Source organism: Pleurodeles waltl, chromosome 1_1, assembly GCF_031143425.1.
Source record: "Pleurodeles waltl isolate 20211129_DDA chromosome 1_1, aPleWal1.hap1.20221129, whole genome shotgun sequence".
Lineage (NCBI taxonomy): Eukaryota > Metazoa > Chordata > Amphibia > Caudata > Salamandridae > Pleurodeles > Pleurodeles waltl.
Window position 1 is genome coordinate 903,561,156 of NC_090436.1, and position 21,759 is coordinate 903,582,914.

The 21,759-nt window shown below is 41.6% G+C and overlaps 1 protein-coding gene across 14 annotated transcripts in view; it reads left to right on the top strand.

Moving 5' to 3' along the window:
* Positions 1–21,759, top strand: part of LOC138288601 (protein prune homolog 2-like) — a 400,651-nt gene that overhangs the window by 262,013 nt on the left and 116,879 nt on the right. For all 14 annotated transcript variants that reach the window (XM_069230106.1, XM_069230109.1, XM_069230100.1 and 11 more), the window contains exon 8: positions 12,238–12,336. In XM_069230106.1, the coding sequence (XP_069086207.1) occupies positions 12,238–12,336 (99 nt within the window). The remainder of the gene's footprint in view (positions 1–12,237; positions 12,337–21,759) is intronic.

Consider the following 21,759-nt stretch of genomic DNA (forward strand, 5'->3'; position numbering starts at 1 on the left):
GAGCATCTAAGAGTGATGCTCCTGCGATGCAGGCACTTGATATGTTTAACTTAATGTACATATTGCAGAAAATGTTTTAGGATGGTAACTTAACAAATGTTCATGCCTTATTTTTATAAATTAAATAATAAGAGAAATCAGAGAATGTGGCGACTCTATGGGTAAATGAAAATAGGGTAATAGTTTGTGTAATAGTTTAAGTTACAGTATAAGGCACATGGCACAGGAACAGAAGAAAACTTTGCACAGGCATAGCTTCAGCGTGTTGAAGTTTACAGCAGGGTGCAGACCAACATTTCATTTTTGCAGCATTTGAGCGAGGAAGCTTGTCTTATTGCTGTTTAATGCGTTTTTAAATTTTTGTGTAATTAATATAGTTTAAGTAAAAGTCTTTATAATTGTTGGGACGCTGTTGCAATGTATATTGCATTGCAATTAAAGCCGAGGGTTATTTTTATTTATGAGTTTTACTATGTGTGCAGCCACCTGAAAGGGTTTTCCAGTGTAGGGGAGCAAGGTATGGTGTACGGGTCCAGAACCTAGGAGATCAAGTAAGTGAGGAAAGAAAATTAGAAAAGGCAGGTCTTTAGGCCTTTATGGAAGGACAATAAAGAGTTACAGCTCCTTGGAACTTATGTCAGGGAATTACAGAGTTTGGGGCCCAAGTAAGAGAAAGAATATCCTTTCATACGTGCATGAAGAATCTTGGTACTGCAAATAAAGATTGATGGGAAGACCTAAGAGACCAAGTGGGCTGGTAAGGCTTCACCAGCTCCTGAATATAACATGGTCCATTACTCTCTTTAGCCTTGAACATGTAACAGAGAGCTTTAAACTCAATTTGTTTTGATATCATATGCCAGTTTAACTCCTTCAGCAGGTGAGAAACTGAGGCTGATTTAGGAAGATAAAAAGGCATTTTAGCAGCAGCATTCTGAGCTAGCTGGATATGACGAATGGTTCCCTTATCTGTACCCAAATAGAGCACATTTCTGTCCTCTAGTCTGGCCATAACTAGAGCTTGAATAACGGTCCTCTGCACTGATGGAGGAATGAGCCACATGATCTGTTTTAACCATTTAAGAGCTGCAAAACAATTAGCTATTACTTTGATTGCTTGAGGTTTTAATGTCAAGTTATTGTCAAAAAGAACTTCCAGATTATTCACCTTTGTGGATGGAGCGAGTAAAGCAGAGTTGGCCAATGTCTTGTGCCCCAGAGAGCAGCATTCTTGCCCACAATAAGAACCTGCCTTTTACCCCCATTGAGCTTTAGGGAGTTTATGTTAATCCAATTAGACTTGATTGAAGTTGAGACTTGATTGACGCTTTTAAAGTGATCTAGGCAGTGCGTCAAGAAACCAAATTATTCTACAACATAATTTACATTTTTATAGATAAGGGTTCAGTCGTTTATTTGTGCCAGTGGTTACAGGTAATGGACCAAGCACTCATTTTTAGAGTCGAGTCCTAATTTTCATCATCAGATTTTCTCCCAGACCATGAGAAATAAAGGCACAAAGGGGGGGAAGAATGAGGAGAAGAAAAATAGTAAAATAGCGACACAGGGAAAAATCAGGAAAGAGGAAAAAGAACCTACAAGAGTAAGATGCAGAATCAAAAAGTGGAAGGTGGTGGAAGAAAGAGTCATGATTTGGAATCCAGACTAGAACGCCTTAATATCAAGCAACACTGACATCCAGCAGCACTGGCAGGGGGCACTTAAGGATGACATTGATGCCTTACACTTAATATTCTTACACAAATTAAGCTTCTTCAAGCTCTGTTTCAAAATTATTCTGCGACATATGGTGTTACATTTCATATATCTTAAGTTGTGAAAGTTAAGACTGGTGAAATTTATAATACTTGGTCATAATTCATGTAATTTCTGAAATGTCATGTTACGGTTGTTACGAAATTCCCACAAATACACCATTACGCTACTTCATGTTACATCCCTTTCATGGTAACAATTTACAGAGAACGTGCCATACGTGGTAAAAAAAAACCTACCACAAATGCTTAGGAACAACAGAATGTGAGTTGTTCTTGTTTGTGGTACTTTTGTTTAAATGCGTCTGCATGCCAAAAATTGACATAAGAATGCATTTCATGTAAAGCTTTAGTACAAAATGACAGATTTACATTTCACATAATTTGGGGTGGGTATGTTGGGGTTGAAATTTGTTGGGGGGGGGTTATAAGTAAATATTAGGATGATGTTCAGAGTATGAAAGCTTGTGCGGCTCAGCTGACGATGTATGGGTTAGCCAAGGTTGCTCCAAGTAAAGGCAGCCTTTTGCATAACTTGAATGACTGGTCATAGTGAGTCTCTTCCCAGGCTACGACTGTTGAATCAGTAAAGCATGTCTCAGTGTTCCCAAAGTTCAATCTGTAAGAAATGCCATAAATGAACAGCTCAACCAATCTCACTGAGGGTGGAGGCACTCATTACAGTGTGTCTTACTTGTTTTTAGGCCAAATACCTTCCTGTGCCTTTCAGTACCCAGGATAAAGTTGAGTACAAACCCACTCTAGGAGATATGTTTTCTGAATCTTGAAATTCACTAATTAGCTATTTATCAGACATTTTGCTTTTTCATCAAACAATCGTCTTTATAGTACAGTATCTCTCTTAGTTTATGCTAAGGCAGGTTGGCATATTTTTACTTTTCAGATATTGCACATTGTTTCTTGTAATATTAAGTTACCATTAGTCTGATGTTGCAATGGTTTTATTTTTTTAATCTATGTTAGACTTTACTGTTCTTATCATTAATATCTTACCTCCTGAGATTAAAAGGCCTGTTAGGCCTAATGATGAAAAACGAGCAGTTTGGAAACTTCAAATGCTTTTTGTACAGTCATTTTTTCAACTATGTGAAGGTGATTTGAGCTTGGATGTGATATACAGTCCCTTTAAGACCTCTATAATTAGACAGTCAAACAAAAAGAGCCAGACCTTCAATATAGACAGTACAGACGTGTCCACTGAGATTTGGGAATAGCAAAGCTAATATTTCAATTCCAGAAGTTCAGATGTTGCCCTCCCTGATTTTTCCTGTGATTGGAAGACTAATTTATATTTTTTCAGTTTTACTTTTTGTTGTTTAGTTGTACCTAGACATTGAGTTGACTTTTTAGATTCATCTTTTAGTTCTTTATGCAATAATGTAATTAGGTGACTGTTCTTGTTAAGTCGAGTAACTTAAACCTGAGCTCAACCCTTGGTAGCTTTGGCACAGAGCAGACATGCTTAACATAAGGAAATGTGTAAAGGATTTAGAAGTATTAAAATTGTAAAAAATTCTACTACACAATAGAATAAAAATCTCACTTCAATTAAAAAAAATAGAGAATAATGTACTGAACTAAATAGCAAAAATCCAATAAGGGGAACCAAAGATATGAATTTTTAAAGCTTTGAATAAAAATATCATTAAAAAGTGTTAAACGTGAACTACGGTCATCGGGTTGCACTTCACTGGGACCTAGCCAGTATTTAAGGCCGAATGCAGTGGATTCGGTGTCTGATACAGAAACCAGTACCGTCCCTGTCAGAAGTTTAGCTTCTGATTGTGGCGGTCAGTAGGAGCTGGCGGTCTCCCCATCAGCCCCATTAGAACTTTCCCACTGGGCTGATAGTCGGAAACCAAGGTTTCTGTCAGTCAGCCCATTGGGAAAGGTGCTGCAGCATTGTTCCCAGCTCATAACAGAGCCACACGCAGGGTGATCCAGCACCCTTGAAATGTACACTGTCTGCACAGCAGACAGTGTGCATTTCAAGGGTGGTGGGAAGGGGGCCCCTGCACTGCCCATGCTCTAGGCATGGCCCCCTGCACTTGTGACCCCCTACACTTGTTCTCCGCTAGCCATTTCATGGTGGTGAAACTACCATGTAAAGGCTGGCGGAGAACAAGATTGTAATCAGCAGGGCAGCGCCAAGTTCAGCACTTCCCTGGCTGATTACAACTAAGACTGCTGTCAATTTGTCGAGATTTTGGATCCTGGTGGGGACTGCAAATGGTTGGCCGGTGTGCCCGCCAACCTCGTAATGTGGCAGTCGGACCACCACAGTCCCTGCGGTCTGACCGCGATTCTGGAGGTCTTGTGACTGCTAGACTCATAATTGGCCCCTCAGTCTCTGAAATGGAAGTCAAAAATCCTTAATGCTGCAAAGCAGCAGACTTGTGGCTGAGAAGGGCTGCACAAGCATGGATCGCCATCAGACGAGGTTCCAGGCAAGCTGTTGACTTTTGGTGGGAAAGCTACAACTGAGAGAAATACAAAATTTGTGCAGATACTTTTAGTGTCTTTGCCCAGTATAGATTTATATGTTCAAACGTAGACACTTTTTTGGATTCTTCTAGCAGGGCAAGACTGCAAGCTGTACCTGAACAGGGCTTCAGGAGGCTGATAATCCTCTCCACGTTGTCCCACTGAAATGGATTTGCTTCTGTGGAAAAAGTGAAAGCGGGAACAACCAGAATCTTTGGGCCAGGGGCAACACACATTTTTTGCATTGATTTAGCAGGTTTGTCCTGATTCTCCAGATGTCATTGGTGCCAAAAAGTTTCTACGTCCAAAGTTGTCAGGATGTTAGGAGGAGTACACTTTGAAAGAGCCAAGGATCCCAGGATCTCAGGAACAGCACTTGTGTATGAAGACTCACTCCTGAAGCAGCAGCAACCAGCAAGGTCAAATTAAGGTCCAGTTCGAAGTGATCAGCTTGGCTCTTAAGGAAATGGGCCTCCGTGCAGCTTGTTGTATCTCTGTAGCTTAACAGGGGTCAGCCATCTGACCCTTAGAGTCAACCTTGTTGTCCTCGGTATGCACAGGTCCAGCTTTGAAGTTCGCCTCAAGGTCTCAACAGCAGGTATGTGTACCCTCCTGCAAGCAATCCTACAGTGCCCCTTTCTATTTAAAGCCAAGATGGCGGAACCTTTTTACCCGATGCAGTCCTCCTTTGCCCACCCTACAGGTGTGGCCAGGGAAATGAGCAACCCTCCTCTGTGGTCATTCAAACCTGGGTATGAGGGCAGCTCCTCTCCCATGGGATTGGTGCCTCGCTGACTAAAGAAACAGTGGAGAAGGCAGGCCCAGATGTTAACTACAATGTCCTGTGATAAAGTAGGCTGCTTTGAAGTTAATTAAGTTCCTGGGCACCACGCACATGGTTGTCTGGTTAGAGTAACAGAAAAACCCTCCGCACACCAAAAGCCTTTGTCTCTGCTCTTGTAGTAAGTTCACATCTTGTCAGGGGTTCTGTTCAGCTTGTTGGTGACAGTTAAACTCTGCTTATGCAAATGGGCTTTTGGATGCTTTAGGCTGGGAAAATGTAACTTTCTAAAAGTATCTTTTCTAAAATATGTAGAACAAATCCAACTTTACCAATGAATTAAGCTTGTAATAAATATTTGAAAAAGTCCAAGAAGGGATTTTGTAACTGCCTTGTAGGTGGAGATAACATTATTAAATTTAATGGTGTATGCCAATATTAAATTTGATATTGTACACCAATGCAACAGATAACGAGGCTACAGTGAAAATGGCTTTTTAAGCATTCCCACTTAAAGACATGTTTAACATTAAGCTTTTACATGTCCTACTTTTAAATACCAAGCAACCTGCCTTATGGATATGAAGGCCTAGTTAAGGGTGACTTATTAATATTTAAAAGGAGGGTATGGTCCTGTCAAAAAGGGTTATTTTGACAGGTCGAGTTTGCAGACTGCACAGACAACCTATGTTGGTAGGACTGCAATTATGTTTGCACTGTCATTGTAGTTGGTGGTGCAATGGGTACTGCAGTTCACTAGGGACATTTAACTATATGCTCTGAGTACACTTTGTGCCATGTACTAGATACTTATAGGTAATTTAAAAATGCGATTTAGGAGCGTAGCCAAATTGGACATGTTTTGGGGGTCAGAGCACATGCACTGGAGCTTGTGAGCAGAGCCCCAGTGCACGGAGTCAAATCAACATCCATTGAAACAAATGGGGGTAATCTTGCAAAAAGAAGCATTTTCTTACATGCCCATATCAAATTAATATTCTGCAATTGCCAACTGTTATTGGTTTTAGTACTACATTTGTTTCTTCTGTTACTGTGATGTTTTCTTAAAGATTTGTCATTTGTTACACAAAAAGTGTGTGTGTGTGTGTGTGTGTGTGCATGTGTTAGTATGTATTGGACTTGGCCCTTTCTGCAGGGCCATCCCAAAACTTTCTGCCTTCACTTTCTCAGTTTCTGAACCCATTTTTGTTGGCTTTGAGGATTCTGCATACATCACTGCTAATTAGTGCTAAAGTGATTGTGCTCTCTTACTTAAACAGGGTAGTATTGGCTTACACCCAGTTGGTCCATTCAATGTACTTGTGGGTCCCTAGTAAGGCATGTATTGTGCCAACCACTCTAGTAGCCCTTTCAATATGTCACAAGCCAGCCTTTGCAGCCTGTGTGTTCAGGTTTAGACTGGCATGCTGGCCTGGCAAAATAAACCTTTTACGAGGCCCAAACCTTCTCTTTTAATACAAATAAATAAACCCTCGGGTAGGCCCTGAACAGCCTAGAGAGTAGAGTGCAGTATATTTAAAATGTTTGACATTTACTTTTAAGTTTTACATGTCCTGGTAGTGAAAGACTCTTGAATTTGTTTTTCACTACTGCAAAGACTGCCTCTCCCATATGATAGCATTGGAGTTACCTTACTACATTGGATAAGCTGTAACTTCCATTCAGGAGCAGGTAGGCAAGTCAAGTTTGGTGTCTAAATATTTGTAACTGAAAGCCCTCTTCAATGGTAAAGTTGGATATTTTGTCACAGTTGTGATAATGCCACTTTTATAAAGCTGGCATTTTCTTCTCCTAACCATTTGGTGCTTGCAGTCTGATCCTTAGTCATGTGACTAGGCATACCTGGCAGTTGGTCCTTGTGTGTTGCTCCCAGACAAAGGAAAGCTAGGTGTTGGCAGGATGGACCACTTTAAGTTAACAAGGGGGAGGAGCTGCCATCTACCACCTCAGTCTGAGCTCTGTCATGAAGGGTTTGACACTAGTCTTTTGTAACCCCAAACAATCTGGGCCAGGATAGGAAGGAAGGGGATGCCTGACACCTCAGGAAGATGGAAACATACAGAAACATCCTCTACTTCAAAGTGAGTTCCATGTAGAAATGTTGGATCTTTTCACCAAACTTTTCAGTACACTTCTGGACTTGTGGACTTTGCCAAGAAGAAGGTCTGTTCTGCTGTTGAAGGACTGGCAATCTGCCTGACTGCTGCACAAAAGTTCTGCTTCCCACTGTGCTGCCCTGCTGTCTGTTGCCCTCTTGCTTGGGTGAGAAGGACTGGACATGCATCTTTAAACCCAGGACCCCAGAATGACCCCAAGGGCTAATTGGCTGGCCTCCTGATTCGAAGCCTCCAGGATAGAAAGGCTTCCAACAACCTTAAACCCAGCCCACTGTGCGTCCTGTCCTCTTAAGTGGTTTCATACCAGTCCTGGACCTTTGGAAGTGGGCCTGAAGGTCCCCTGCAAGCCCATCTGCAGATTCAGCAGAACAAATGCATCTCCTCCATGGTGCGGTGCATCTCCCACAGAACCAGTGCATTGCATGTGCTGCTCCATGCATCACCTTCAGAACCTGGTGCACAGACTTCTCCAAAGCAATGACTTTGCCTCACCCAACAAAGCCCATCGGAACAGCCGCTGTGTGATGCATCTCCATGCAAGGGCAATGCCTCACCCAAGGCAGCTTATCAGACCCGCTTCTGAACAACGTATATCCATGCAAGGACATCATCTTGCGCAACGCAGCCCATTGAAACCACCAATACATAACGCGTATCCACGCAAGGACATCGCATTGCACTTTGTAGCTTCCCGGAACCGCCACTGTGTGACGCATCTCATCGCCTGTACCTCTCATTGTTTCTGCTGCTCAATGTGTCTTCAATGCAGGACTCTGCATCTCTTCTCAGCCAGGATTAAAGCAGTGTGTTCATCGAGCCTAAGTGTGAACCTCTAGGCGAACCTCTAGAAGACCCATGCTCCATCGCAGTCAGAATGAACTTGTGACTTTGCCTTGGTCCTACACAACTGGAAAAACCACAGTGCTGCTTTGTGCTTTCTGGTATTATTTTCACTGAAATATTTAAACTTGCATGTCACAGGCTCTACTGATTGGGTTTGTTTGTTATTTTCGTCTTGATTTATTTATTGAAATGTACTCTATATTTCTAATTGGGTGTGGAATTCTTATTGTGTTGTGTTTTTACATTATCACTGTTTGAAGTGCAGCATACACATTGCCTTTAAGTTAAACCTGACTGCTGTGTGCCAAGCTACCAGAGAGTTAAGCATGGGTTCATTTGGATCCTTCTGGTGTCTCCACCCTGACAAGGAGTGTGGTTGCTGCTTGAGTGGGGTTTCACCTCTGTCAAAAAGTAACCCAGTTTCCTACAGCATTTGTTTCTGTGTTTGTGTTTTTCTGCCTGTGTGTGTTTCTAACCGTATTTGAGAATGCATCCAGTGGGCATTCTCTTTCTGGAAGACCTTGTTCAAAAATTTATGTTTACCGTTTCCAAAGACTTAACATGTTTGCTCTTTTACCTGTCCTCCTGATGTCTCCCTGAAGCTTTCATCTGCTATTGATCAGGACTTTAGCGCATTTTTTGGCAAATTTGTAACATAAAATATAAATTGTGTCTTTCCTCTGCAAGATAGTCCATATGTCTCTAATATCAAATGACAGCGAATAATTCAAACCCCTCTGTTTACCTGAATAAGGCATTAATCTGTTCATCTAAAAGGCAAATCTGGAGACTTCCAAGTTCTCAAAGTGCCTGCTGCTTTTACAGACTCTCCTTGTGATGTTTCACTGCCATCAATGATGGGTCAGAGTGTAGAAGAATATCCAAATCACAGTATCAATATTCTTCCACTTCCATTGTCTCAATTCTTTTTCTCAATATGATTATTGTGTTATAGGCCAGCAAGTGATGTCACAAGGGTGCCATGGGCCTTATTGCAAACTAAGAAAATGCAGTCATAATTGGAGGATAGTGGGCTCTTCAGCTCCTTGGGACCTTGTGCCCCAGCACCGCCTTCACTCATAATGATAGCTAAGCCACAAAGGCCTGAACAAGACTTCTAACAGCTAAATTTGCCAATTATAAAGATTTACTACCTCTTCATTTCCAGGTTCCCTGGGGAAGATAGAATTTCTCCCAAATGAAGCTTAGGCATACTATACAGAAATTGTGATAAGTTATTGTCTTAAATTCCTTTTTAGGGTCGAGCCTGCTTTGCATGCGCTCGCGCATGCGTATAGCAGGGAGACTCTTTTGTATTTATAAAAGGGCTCGGAGCCCTGTCAACTTCACGTCAGTGCTTTTTATTGGTTCGTGGGCTTCCCTAATTAAATCTGCTTGCTTTCATTAGTCGAAGGCACGCATATGGCATGCCTTTTCCGGTGGCAAGCCCTCCTCGAGCGCAGCGACCAAGTACAGAAAACATGCGAGGCTCGCTGTTTTCCATCGAGCTCGTGGACTTTTTTTTCTCTAATTTAGGAGCCCGATCTCGCTTGGCAGAAGTCGAGCGCTTTACCTACTTGATTTCACTTTTTCGGGTTACTTGCATAAATGCACTTTTGCCCGATAGGTGAAAAGTCGGGTTAGGAGTTTACAACGCGATCGGCTCTAACACGAGCAAACGCGAGACCCGATGCATTGTAAATGCTTGTTGTACAACTGGCATGGAACTGAATACCTTTTGGTGACTCAAGGCTTAAAGTTTGGGTACGTCATCTGACACCCCTTTTAGATACGGAAATAAATAATTCATTTACGTCTAACACTATAAAACATTGTAAGTCTCCATAGCAGTGCAATTAGTTAACTACAGAGATATTTGGAAATCCTCTTCTGAACAAGTGCCTGAGATATAAAACCTTTGCCTAGTTTGCTACCTGTACAAAGGTATGCGAACAATCGCTTGATTCTAAATTCAGGCTCTTTGATTAAATGCAGACTAATTCCTCAGTTAAATGAATAACCTACTTGGACATTCAGCACATCTCACAACATATTTCGAAACTGTGCGGCATTTTAGGCCAGCACCTGGAAAACCTATCATCATGGGCATTAGTTTATCCATGAAGCAAAAGAGAGAAATGTAAATGAATTCAGGACCCCCACAGATTAATTATCCTATGATACTTAGATTCATTAGACCAGTCTCCTATGCCAATAGGTTATTCTCAATCACCTACATGTAACCTTTAAATACTTGACAAAGAATGTACAATGTCATCTGCCACGCGTTTTGGTACTCACTCAGGCACACCCCTCCTATTTACTTCCGTATCCGGGTATCCAGTAACAGTTGCCGCTTCCATGTGGCAATTAAGTATATGACTATGATGCTCATTCGTACATCTTTTTGCCTTTCTCTCGGATTGTCAGTATACAATAATCCACAGACTTTTTATTGACTCGATACGTTCTGCAGTATCACCGGTAGCAAAATACTTCAATTCACTTCAGTGCTGCAACGAAACTTGAGGGGTCCCCCCTGCAAAGTACCTTGAGGGGGCCCCATCCCTCCTGGACCTAGTCAGAGGCCTGCTGCCAATGCACATTGTATTCTGCTGAGGGCCCCCCTGGAGCTCGCCCCATTGCGCCACGGGGCTGCGGAGCCCTTTGTTACACAACTGATTTACCTATGTGCCGTGCATATTCATCCTAGATACCTTCCGAACAGGACATGCTAACTCAGTGACTGCAATTTAAACATGGACATGTTCGAGCTGGACTATTGCTACTAAAGCAGGGCAAAGACGTATTTGTATATGGCAGATCTCGGTTTAGAGTGCCACGGAGTGCAAAGTAATTGGCTGGAATACGGCCCGAGAGCCCCTAGTGCCTGTGGTTAATTCAGGCATTTAATTCATCACTTTGTTTTTCTTACACATGACGTCCTAATTTCGAAAGGTGTGTCCAGATGTCGCCCCCTTACTTACTCTGTGTTAGGTCTCAAATAATTCCTTACTGACAAAGCTTGGGTAGGGCAAACCTGGCCTGGGGTTGCTTGTGTTCCCATCTGTTGAGACTCCAGTGTTCCTATCAGAGCAGGACCAATTCTGGTTTGTACATGGTGGGTCTATGTCCAAACTGGCACAGTTGGTGAAAAACAATGAATTGGAATGTGGCCCCCAAAGCAATAACCAGTGATTCATATTATTCATTCAAACTTCCCTCCCATCACTCTGTTAGTTGTTTTATGAAAATATGAACACAATCTTTTAAGGCTTTATGGTAGTGGATCTATACAGGTGTTATGATCCTCTGAATGAGGTCAATCATGTCCCAAATTAAATGTTTTTTGTCTTTACGTCCTACTTCGATTGGCTGAAATATTGAAAGAATGTTTTGTGGGTAAGCATGTCAGCTGCTCTAACTGGCTAAACATCAAACTGTCAAACGTTTGTGGAACATTTAGCCGAGTAGATTACTGGAATGTGGTGTGTATGCATTGGTAAAGGAATTCCACTTCTAGGGTAGAAGTGAAACTTCATAGGCGGCCTTTGCATTGGCAGCAAATTAGGTCAGGTTATGACTGTGAAATGAAAAAAATACCTATTTGTGAATTGCGTTTTACTTCATGGCACTTTGATTTAACCTTTAGCTTTTCTTTCACTCGCTGTTTTATTGGTTGAACTAATGACACTCTGGGGACGTTCAATGTCATATAACGTGTTCTGCTTCTTGTTGAAATGTTTGTTTGTGAAGTCCAACGTGATCTGTCTGTAACTATTAAAGTCTGATTTTTTAGCCATTTGTAAGTTGGTGTTGTGGATCAGTGCAATACGCTCCTTTTGTCTTTTAAAAAATATGAATCAATTATATTAAAACTTTTAATCAAAAAAGTAAAAAAAAACACCAAATATTGACAGACAGTGAGGAAAATGGACTGCTATTATAATATGCTTGTTGTGAGATATTTTGTCATTGAAACAACAATTTGCATGTTTTACTCGGTTTTACAAATCTTTCTTCTGAAGTTCAGTTTGGACAAGCTGACAACCACTTACGCTTGCACAACGTTTGAGACTTGTTTGCCACTTTGAAAAAAAAATCGGGCACATTCAACTGATCAAACATTAGTTAGTGCTTTGGTTGGCCTGTTTGTGTTTATTGCTTTACATGGAATTTATGTCCATTGTTTCAGCTCAAAATTCAGCAGCAAGATAAAATATGTCTCCAGTCTGGCAGAGCTCAGTGACCTGATTCCTATGGAGTATGTGCACATTCCTGAGAGCATTATTAAGTAAGTACATTCTGCATTAGCCATTTGATGTGTTGTGTGAAATCACTGGGGCTGCCCACGGTTATGCACAGCTTAATTGTGTCTCACATGTGGTAGTTGATGAAAAACAACCAAAGTACTAAGGTGAATAAAGGTTTTCATTATATAATTTGTTTCCTCTTCTCTTAATTTTATTTGGTTGTAACCTACTGTAGAAAACATGCATGAGTAGAGAAATGCATGTTCCTAAATGCTTGATTTGCAGTTGGTCTGTAATAGGCATTCATAAAAAATTATCAGATTTTTTTTGTCACCCCTGCTTGTCGTTTTTGCGCCTCACTTCTTTGCAGGATCCACTGTGTTTCAGTGGGTCAGAAACAGCCTCACTGCATATCTGCTATCAGCATTCAGTGACCCTGATTTTCCAAAATGCTTGGTGAACCTGTATATCGTGAGCAGTATCAACATAAAATCCACCTCACCATCATGGATGGTGTGGGTGGATGATCTTATGTGCGATTCGACTGGTAGGTCGGGTTGTTTACCAGAAGATGGATGTGCTCATGATCGTTTGACTGATGAAAGACTATCCATTTGGAATTTGGACATCACTGTTTGTGTCTGTGTGATCCGGTATGTGGATGTAAAAGGTGTAATAGTATTTGAGTTTAGAGATAGTGATAGCTGTGACAATAATATATTTTTATGGAATGGCGGTAGGTGGTTGATTATTTTACCTTTTCTGAGCAATGCAAGTATTTTAGTCTCCCATGAAGGATTTTGCTAATTCTCTCTGGAAATCCTGGAAATCTTTATTCCCAAAATACTGGGGACTAAAATGCTGTTTGAAAAGCCTGCTTGTGCTCCTTTAAACATTTCTGTCTTCTAGGTCTTGTAGCTTTCCACATCTTAACCCAGATCAATAGAAGTGGTAACAATTCATGTAAAGTGGCGTCCACTACATTACTTCTCCTGGTTTGATGATCCCGTGCTCTGCCACCAGGGGGACCCACCTTCAGATGCACTAATGTGATTCTGGCTGAGTCGAGGTCTACTCTAATTACACCATCAGAATCACTACCTGCAGTTATAAGGCTGCAACATCCTCACAGCTTATAATAAAACCAGGCTGCTTGGCTGCCTTTTAAGAAGCAAGCGAGAACAACCTTTGTTCTAGTATCAGACAGTGGGAAGCAAGCTTGGGTCCATGGGTCTACAAAAGCTCCACATTTCAGGTAATGTGAGAATTCAAGGAAATGAGAGTGATCCCTTTTGCACCTGGCGATCAGGTTAACGCCCCTGGAAGACCATGGTGAACTTAGCACATGTGTTATTTCTTCAGATAGTGTTGCCCGTCTTGTTTTATGTGCTGATTACACTGAAAGTAAATGCACGCTAAAATGCTAATCTGGGCCTGTGCAGACGGCTCGAAGGGACAGAACCGACTGGGCTCGTACAGACCATATTTTTTGGTGAACAGATTGCATTCAGCTATACTTTTGTCATTGCTGAGCCCACGTGAAGGAGCGAAGAATCACACAGGAACTTAGTTTCAAATAGATTTTCCAACTTCAGAATACCTTTAAACTAGAGCACGCCTCTTTTGGGACTGCCTGGAATTCACAAAGGGATTTCTATCTGCTGTAAATGCTTTTACTACTGCAGAATTATCCATCACGAGTGTAGAGAATCTGCAGTAGTAAATCCCATCAAGAGGTGAGAAGTGGGCATTCAAAGGTGCGCTTGCCTTGGACATGATTGTTTCTGGGCATTTCCAAATTCTTCTTCAACTCATTTCCACCCTCGAAATGGTAGATTTGCTTCAGCCAAGGGCTGGAGTAACTCCCCTTCCAGGATGGGAAGGGGTGTGTAATACCTCTAGATTTACTGGAGGTGTGAGCCAAGTACTTACTCCACGGAAAAAAATATTTTCCTTGAGGAGAAAAAAAGTGCATTGGTAGAGGAGGTTCAGATCCCAATGTGTGAGGTTCTAGGCCATGTAGCACTCTGGACAGGGAGAACAGAAGGTTTGGGGAAATGTTGCATGATATTCCCAGGTGAACACTTGCAACCTGTACTTAGTGAAGCTTTCCGGGCAGAATAGTGGGAATGTTCATAGACAGAAAATGAACCCGTCTCCGCCTGTACCTTTACGTTTTTTTCATATGAATAGGACCCACAATGTTTAATGGTTTTATGAGATAGCTTGGAGTTTTAGCAGTCCTCTGCAAGCGACCTAATCAGTATATCCCTTTTCCTCTGTTAAAATAGTGCTTTTGATGTAATAATATAAATCAGTGGTAAATGTTATGAGAATGGCAAGGGAGGTCTATCTATCGCTGATTCAGAATTTATTGCCCAGGTGCAGGATAGCAGCACTTTCTTAAGGAAATAGAAAGGTCTATCCAGGTCTGTATCCGACTTTATTGTATTAGTGTGACAGGGCAGCAGGTTGGAAAGAGAAATTGCATTACTAATCAGCAAAAACAAAGGAAAATACAGATATTTCCCTTGCTGTTTCCAGCTTGATGGACATTATGTACAATACTTTATTTCACTTATACCTGATAAGTTAAATGAAGATCTCACAAACCATGCATAACCCTTCAGTGAAGCATAGATTTAGCGTGTGTTAGCAAACAACGTTTCAAGTTTTTTAACTCTATTGCTGTAAGCGGGGCAACACAGCTTTATCACCAAAACAAAACTACACGTTGAAAAAATAGATAATAGTTTAAACCCAAGGTGCACATAAATTAATGCACATCAATGTTCTATTTAAACAACACATTTGTACTTTCCGGCATATTAAAATTGAACACAGCTTTGTACTTCATGCTGATTAGTGTTTGTACAAGATGCGGTGCACATCAGAATGAACATGCATTGGCCAAGCCAATAGGTCTTGCCTATGCGAGATCTATTGGCTTTGCCAATGTTTTTTAGCCATGTTGCAAATGACTGAAAATAAAGATAAAAAAGCTTTATGACACTTTCAGGGTTGACTGCTTTATTTTCTTTATAGCCATGCTGCACTGAAGCCAGCGCTGCTGTTTAATCTATACTACAGTATAGCATCCCTGTAGATCTATAGTTTGGTGACCACAAGCACACTCCTGACGTTTGCATGGCAAGCAGTTATTTACAAGTTAATCGACGTGTAAGAAAGCAAATAACTAGAGTGTCCTGCACAGTTAATGTTTGGGCAACCTACATTTTTAAAGACATTCTTCAACAAACGTGTAAAATATGAAAAAGTCTCTTCAAAAATTCCCAAAATGTATTTTTTTCACATGGAGAACTGTTTTATCCTAGTAGTAGTACATCAGGCTAAATCAGTGCAAGTATTATTTTTAAGGAATAGTTTTCAAACATACATTTTGAATCGTTTATGCTTCCACCCACCCTGGCAAGGTCAATAGTGAACTGAGACAAGTCAGTTATGTGCACACTTTGGATGGCCTATGTTGCTATTCTATATAAACAACATTTTAGTAAATCAAATGTTGGAGCGGTTTTCATACAACGCACATCCTGAATGTATGTATTTCAAGATGGTATTATATGTAATAATAAAAAAACAACCATTGGCAATGCCAGTAGATTTAGCCTATGCAAAATCTATTGTCATTGTCAATGTTTCATGTACATGTTGCAGATGGTTATAATGAAGATATAAAGTAACGGAAGGAGCTGCTGGCTTGGGAAACCATGTTTGAGTCTCAGTTTCAGCTCAACATCCTGTGATCCTGGCCAAACCATGTAATCTCCCAAATGCCATTAAAAAGTTATTTTTGTGCAATATAACTGGTGCTCTTATAAAGCTCTGAAATATGTTATATAACTTTTCAGTGCTTTTTAGGTTGAGCATAGCAGTGGGCAAGCGCTGCTTTTCCCACATGTTAGTATGTATCTGGGCTTTTAGCCACGCCCACCACATGCCCATCACTATCACTCGTTCATGTGCTTGCCTTTTAAAAATCTTTTGTTTTTGTTGGTAGCTGCTTTACGTTTGTGCTTCCTTGGGGTGGTTTTGTTACCACCTTGGCCATCGACCATGTTGCAAGGATAATTGCACTTTTGCTGATAACTTTGACCGAGAGGTAGATTGTTTTTCTATTTATGTCTCTCCTTGGCGCTCACTCTCATGGCGGCAGTGGTGCTTTGAATCCGCTCGTTTATGTCAACTGTTTTTTAGTTTCCGTTTGTGTGGCAAGAAAAGTCAAGTTAGGAATTTACAACGCTAATAGCTCTAACTCGAGCGAACGTGAGACCCATTGTTTTGAAAATACTTGTTTATCAAAGCTGCCCATCCTGTAAAAAAGATGATTGGTATACTTTTAAGGTGTGCCAGTGTCCTAGGTGAGGAGAAAAGGAAGCCTGTGAGGGAGAGAGCCCGTGAGGGGAGAGGGGAAGGGTCAGGAAGCGCTAAGGCGGCTGTGGAGGAGGTGGCACTCGCACTGCAGCACAGGATACACTGGAAGGGCAGAGGGTCATTAAGGAGTGGCCAGATATCATCCATAGCTAGTTCCGAGTTGGGGTAGTAGTAAAATCTAGCAATAATTGGTGTTCAGTGAGTTTCCTAGAGCTTTTGGCCCCTGTGCCACTGCATTTGCTGCACCATTAAAATCATGGTGCTAGTGCCTGCAAGGTAACTACACTTGTGACTGCTTGTTTAGTAGTAAAATATAGCAATAGTTGGTGTTCAGTAGGTTTCCTAGAGTTTTTGGCCCCTGTTACCCTGCACCTGCTGCACCATTCCAAAAAACATGGCCTTAGTGCCTGCCAGGTAATTGCACTCATGGCTGCTTGTTTAACAGTAAACAATAGCAATAATCTGTGTTCTGTGAGTTTCCTAGAGGTTTTGGCCCTGTGTCATTGCACTATTCAAACATGATGCTAGCGCTCGCAAGACAAATGAGAAAATCATTAATGTCCAGTAATATATGTGTTCTGAAAAAGGCACAGTTCCAGACAGAATAGGTAATTATTGGGTAGGTAAACATAAACATAAAAGCTTTAATACCAAGTGCCTTTAAACTTATCCAACTCTCTAAAACAATGTTGCCACAGATGTCATAAATAAAGTATATTTACACATCAAAGTGAAAACCAAGCATTGTTTAATTGTGTTTCAATGTGGCTGGCGCTTTTCTGTGAAAAGATCATATTCTGTGCTTGTTAGTGAAAGGGTGGTAACCAGTGTAAATTGGCCAAGATCACCATATGGTAGGCTGAAGCTGAGACCGGAATGTTGTTTTTTTCCAAAGAAGGCATTTCCACAAATTAAACTGACTCACCAAAGAAGAGGACATTTTGCAAAAAAAATGTGTTAAATATGAAAACGTCTCAGCAAAATATCCCAAAATGTATTTCATTCACATGTAGATCTTTTACACCATAATAGTAATTGTACATCAGACTAAATCAGTGAAGTCCCAGAAAGCGACCTCCTGAACTTTGCGTGCGCCCCCGCTGAAAATGGGCAAGCATTTATTTACAAGTTAATTGACATGAAAAAAAGCAAGTAACAAGGGTGTCCTGCACACTTAACTTCCGGGCCACCTTCATTTGTAAAGAAATTTTTCAAAAACATTTTGAATATGAAAAAAGACTTTGCAAAAATACCCAAAATTTATTTCATTCACATGCAGAACTATTTCATTTTAGTAGGACTATTACATCAGACTAAATCAGGGCAAGTAGTAGTTTTCAATCATGATTTTAGAAATGGTCATGCACCCACCCAACCCGACAATGCCAATAGTGAACTTCGTGCCCCACGAATGAAAGGCAGATGTTTTGTGCAGTTGCAGAATGAGATATGTTTTGAGATGGCCATGTCTAAAATAAACAAGCATTTGCAATGCAACGGGTCTCGCATTTCTCCGAGTTAGAGCTATTAACAGTTGTAAACTCCCAACTGGACTTTTCTTGCCTCATTAAATGGAAAAAACCGAGCGCGATGCTAATCAAGCAAGATAGCACTGTGGAAAAAGAGAAAAAGTAGTACACAAACCGGATAGAAAACAGCGAGTCTCGTATGTTTTCAGTACTTGGTTGTTGCACTCGAGGAGGGCTAACCACCGGAAAAGGCATGACATGTGCGTGCCTTCCACTAATAAAAGCAAGCAGATTTTGAAAGTCAAGCCCATGAACTAATGAAAGACACTGAAGTGATATGGACGGGGCTCCGAGCCCTTTTCTAACTACTATGGCGTCTCGCAAGCGATACTCATGTGCAAGCGCATTCTACGCAGGCTCGACCCTAAAAAGGACAGAAGCATTCTCATTGGAGAATGTACACTTCATTCCTTTTTCCTGTAAACGCTGTTAAAGCCAACTGAAAGCAAAATAAACACCAGGCTCCTTCAAAAACACAGCTTGACATTTGACCTCGACCTTTGAATGCCCAGTACATATGACGAGATAAGAACAAGATTACAGACCTGTTTATTGCAGAAAATGTGTTCATGGAAGAATACTGGTAACACAGCTTTGGCATGGGAAGGTACAAACTCGAGCTGAAGAACTTAAAGCACATAAAGCCAGCAAACAGAAAGCCAGAAAACTTGAGTTACAAACCGCAAGGTCAATGGCAAGCAACGGACAGAATGCATTACCAGGTCAGCTTTCTGAGACTCCCCAAGATGTCTTTCGCATACCACACAGAGCGCTGTCTGTTAGACTGCGACCTAAAAATGAGAGGTAAGAAAGCACCCCTGTAACACTGCCTGGGAGACTGCAGAACCTTATAAGAAAGCAAAATAAAAAGACAGTAAGAAATTAGTAAAAAGGGAACTGTAAAAGGAAAACAAGCGGGAAACTATAGTACTGGGTCACTGGTCCCTTCACTTTTATTTTCAGGCTGATGTGAGCAGGCATAATGCTGCCACTCACAGGGAAATACAGATGGCTGAAGCGGGCTGACAAATTGCCTTCATGCCGTATACTACTATGGGTGGAAGCAGAATGTAAATGCCAGTCAAATAGTCCAAAAGTAGGAGAGAACTTGGATCCAAAGTCCACTTGTATTGATATACACATGTACATATATTTGAGCATTTCTTTTATTACAAGAGCCTGATAGGCAACTAAAGCTGTCAAGTGCTCCTGGAAGAGTCTAGCAAGGATCATCACAGTGCAAATCATTTATACCCAGGGTTTGTGAGATGGGTGGTGCACACCAAAGGCTGTAACTGCTAAAGTACTCGGTGAGATTTCATATAAAATAATAACTGTCTACAGGCTTTAACACTACGTAACAACACTCCAACTTTAAAAACCCTTTGGATTTAACATATGTCTCCATACACAATTGAGGCCTGCATCACTGATGATAATATTTGCCCAAGACAACTCTTTGATAGAGCTGTACAATTACAAATATCTATCTATCTATCTATCTATCTATCTATCTATCTATCTATCTATCTATCTATCTATCTATCTATCTATCTATCATATATATATATATATATATGAGAGGATTGCCATTTTACAGAAAATTCTTTAGGCATAGGATTAGCACAGTGCTAACCTTGCTGAGCTGTAATTGAGAAAAGCCTTTAACCACTCCAGGCACAGTATTGCAGCTTTGAATTGGTAAAATACCATCCAAGCCAACCTGGAATGAACAAAAACAACCCCTGACACGTGATTTAAGGAAAGTGGCGTTGCAACCAGTGCAGCTCCAGTTTCCTTACATCCCTTAGTGCCCCCCTACCACCACCATGTGTGCGCCGTATCTATGATACGGTGCACCATGGCAAAGGATAGGGGGCAGTAGCTTCAACATTTTTGACGCTAATGATGTACTGTTCAGGGTTAACGCAAACATTTTGGTGCTAACTCTGAGCAGTACAATGGTGTGTCCCTTTTTAACACCTGCTCTGAACCTCCGCTGAGCAGGCGTTAAAACTGCCAAAAAAAATGACTTAAAGAAAACTCTTAGATTTGTTTGTGTCATTTTTTCATCCCCCGTGATGGAGGAACACCCTCTTTGCATACATTATGTATGCCACATGCATAAAAGGCCTGGCAGCGAAGGGGTTAATTGAACCTTAAACAGGGTTCTACAAAGTCGGGCTTGGAGAGCCGGGTCCATGCCAGAGTTTTAGCATATCCACATTTAGAAAAATTTAGATTTCTGAAAATCTTTTTTCTAAATGTGTATATACTAAAAACCTGGCATGGACCCGTCACCCCAGGACCGACTTTGCAGAACCCTGACCTAAAATATAGCAGCATTATGAAGACAAGATGGTAAATAGTTTCAGAAATGCCCTATACTAGCATCATGATTATCATTAATATTCCTTTTATCGCAGGCAGCATGATCAGTAATTAAATATATATATATATATATATATGTTCGATGGCGTGTGTAGCTGCAGATACACATGCTGTGCACATCCCGCCATCTGGTGTTGGGCTCGGAGGTTTACAAGTTGTTTTTCTTCGAAGAAGTCTTTTCGAGTCACAAGATCAAGGGACTCCTCCCATTTCGGCTCCATTGCGCATGGGCATCGACTCCATCTTAGATTGTTTTTTTTCCGCCATCGGGTTTGGACGTGTTCCTTTTCGCTCCGTGTTTCAGGTCGGAAAGTTAGTTAGAATCTCGGACAAATCGTCGGTATTGTTTGCGTTCGATAACGGGTTAGTTACAACAGATCGACACCGACTTTTGAAGAGCTCCGGTGGCCCTTCGGGGTTTTTTCGATCCCCCGTCGGGGCCTGTTCGGCCCGGCCACGTGTCTCTTCAAGGCTGATGGAACGGACCCCATTCCGCTTCTGCCCAAAATGTCATAACAAGTATCCGTATACAGATCAGCATCTGGTCTGTAACTTGTGTCTGTCTCCAGAGCACAAGGAGGATACCTGTGAAGCCTGTCGAGCGTTTCGGTCGAGGAAGACATTAAGAGACCGAAGAGCGAGAAGACTGCACATGGCGTCGGCGCCGACAGGACAAGGGCATTTCGAGGAGGAAGAAGAAACCTTCTCCATCCAGGAATCGGACTCGGACGAACTCGATCCCGAAGAAACGCCGAAAACCGTGAGTAAGACGTCGAAACATAAAACTCACGAGAAGACAACAAAAGCCCAGGGGACGCCACCGCCAACAGGCCATGGCTTAACCCGAAAAATAGGTGACTGATCATCGGCACCGAAAAAGGGCACGCTTGTGGCGAAGTCATCCGACTCCGGTCGAGATACCGCCACACAGCAATCTCGGGCCGAGACAGCGGCTCCGAGCAGATTCGGCACCGAGACAGTGGCACCTAAATGGGTCGGCACCAAGACACCACGACGCCGAAAATAAAGAAGGTTTCCTCGGAGCCCAAAAAGGCGACCGAAAAGGTTTCGATTCCGAAACATCCAGCCTCGCAACCCAAAACAGGTTCCTACACAGAGGAACAGGGATTGTCCTCCCAGATGCAAGGA